Source organism: Octopus bimaculoides, chromosome 14 (genome assembly GCF_001194135.2).
Source record: "Octopus bimaculoides isolate UCB-OBI-ISO-001 chromosome 14, ASM119413v2, whole genome shotgun sequence".
Taxonomy (NCBI): Eukaryota; Metazoa; Mollusca; class Cephalopoda; order Octopoda; family Octopodidae; genus Octopus; species Octopus bimaculoides.
In genome coordinates, this window is record NC_068994.1 from 60,061,080 (window position 1) to 60,062,554 (window position 1,475).

The 1,475-nt window shown below is 32.7% G+C and overlaps 1 protein-coding gene across 18 annotated transcripts in view; it reads right to left on the reverse strand.

Moving 5' to 3' along the window:
• The window catches only part of LOC106880490 (protein hu-li tai shao), a 138,472-nt gene that overhangs the window by 89,651 nt on the left and 47,346 nt on the right, over window positions 1-1,475 (reverse strand). For 4 of the 18 annotated variants that reach the window (XM_014930450.2, XM_014930446.2, XM_014930444.2 and 1 more), the window contains exon 1: window positions 635-742. The exons of 3 other annotated variants lie outside the window; for them this stretch is intronic. In XM_014930450.2, the coding sequence (XP_014785936.2) occupies window positions 635-716 (82 nt within the window). In that variant the 5' untranslated portion in view covers window positions 717-742. Of the gene's footprint in view, window positions 1-634; window positions 749-1,475 lie in introns of those variants that run through there. 11 more of the 18 variants (XM_014930453.1, XM_014930449.1, XM_014930454.2 and 8 more) reach the window with 5 other exon arrangements.

The following is a 1,475-nucleotide window of genomic DNA, read 5'->3' on the forward strand; positions in this document are numbered from 1 at the left end:
ATTAATAAAACAATACAAAACAATTTGTATCTTTGCCAAGCAATTAAGTTTCAGGTGACAATTGGCATTGTGCACATTAATAGGAACTAAAACACACATTTTAATCTAATTTTACTCAAGATTAAAGGGTATTATGATGAGCTTTTAATCCTTTACACATATTAATAACCACCAATTCATTTTATATTTTGTTAAACTGTACACATTCGATGACAACATTTCACGGTTAACCTGCATCAGATTGGAGTCCTTTTACCTTTTCTCTCCTTTTTTTTTTTTTTTTAAAGAGAATAAGCTTTAATGGAAACAATATTCTATCCTCCGAGTTATGCAACAAAATAATAAAATTTATAACAATACTCCCCATCATCATCATCATTATTATTTTATGTCTGGTTTCGTTACTGACATAATTTGAATGGGCTGTCATGGTCAGAATGACTTTCTACTTCAGACTAACATGTAAACCGTTTTAGCTTTCTATATCTGGGAGTCTTTCTAATATCCAACAACTGCATTTACTCACACTAAGTTTTGTAACCAAGAAGAAGTGTTTGAGTCAGCAATGGAGACATGAAATGTAAATACAATAGAAAGAAATCACAGAAAAAAGGTTATTAATCAAGAAACCTACCAATTTCATTCATGGCTGGCATTGTCAAAACACTGCAGAATCCTTGAAGCCCACTAAATTCTTTCACAGCTTTTAGATGCATAAAAATAATGTCAATGCCAGTTGTCAACTAGAGGGAGACACAAGCAGTGTTGCTGCGTCAAAAATGGTGAGTCGGAAGGAAGCTCTTGATGTAAGGAGGAGCTAAAAACTTAGTGTAAGAGGAGGTTCTATGCAGGTTCTATAGAATGGGAACTACATCCAATTTGCCATGTCCTCTTTTTAGAACATCCGTACAATCCAATTAAAGAATATAGCATTCAAACCAACAGAATTGCCAATAAAAATAATGAAACAACAAACACAATAAACACTTTTCAGATTATTGGAATGTAGTGTGTTGATTTACAAACATCTGAGGTCATAGAAAGTGAGGTGAAACCTTATAGTGTAATAGTTAGAATTAATAAATTATATTTTTTTAAATTATGATTATTTACATTAGAATTCTGGGGTTTAAAATGTGTCTACCAATGAAATCTAATTGCACTGAAATATGCAGCTGCACATGTGTCCAAAAAAAAAACTGATTTAAAGACAAACAAAATATTACATTTCCACTAAATAATTATTTCTTCCTTAGAACACAAAGCTAAGACTAATAAAGAAAAGAAGCAATGAGAGTTCAATTCAATAATGACACATATATATGTAGGGCAACCAGACACAGAAACCATGCCAAATCTAACAGTGGTGCTCAACACAGTCCTATGGCTTGCCAGATCCTGTCAAACTGTCCAACCATACCAGTATGGAAAATGAATGTTAACTGATGAGAGAGAGAGAGAGAGAGAGAGAGAGA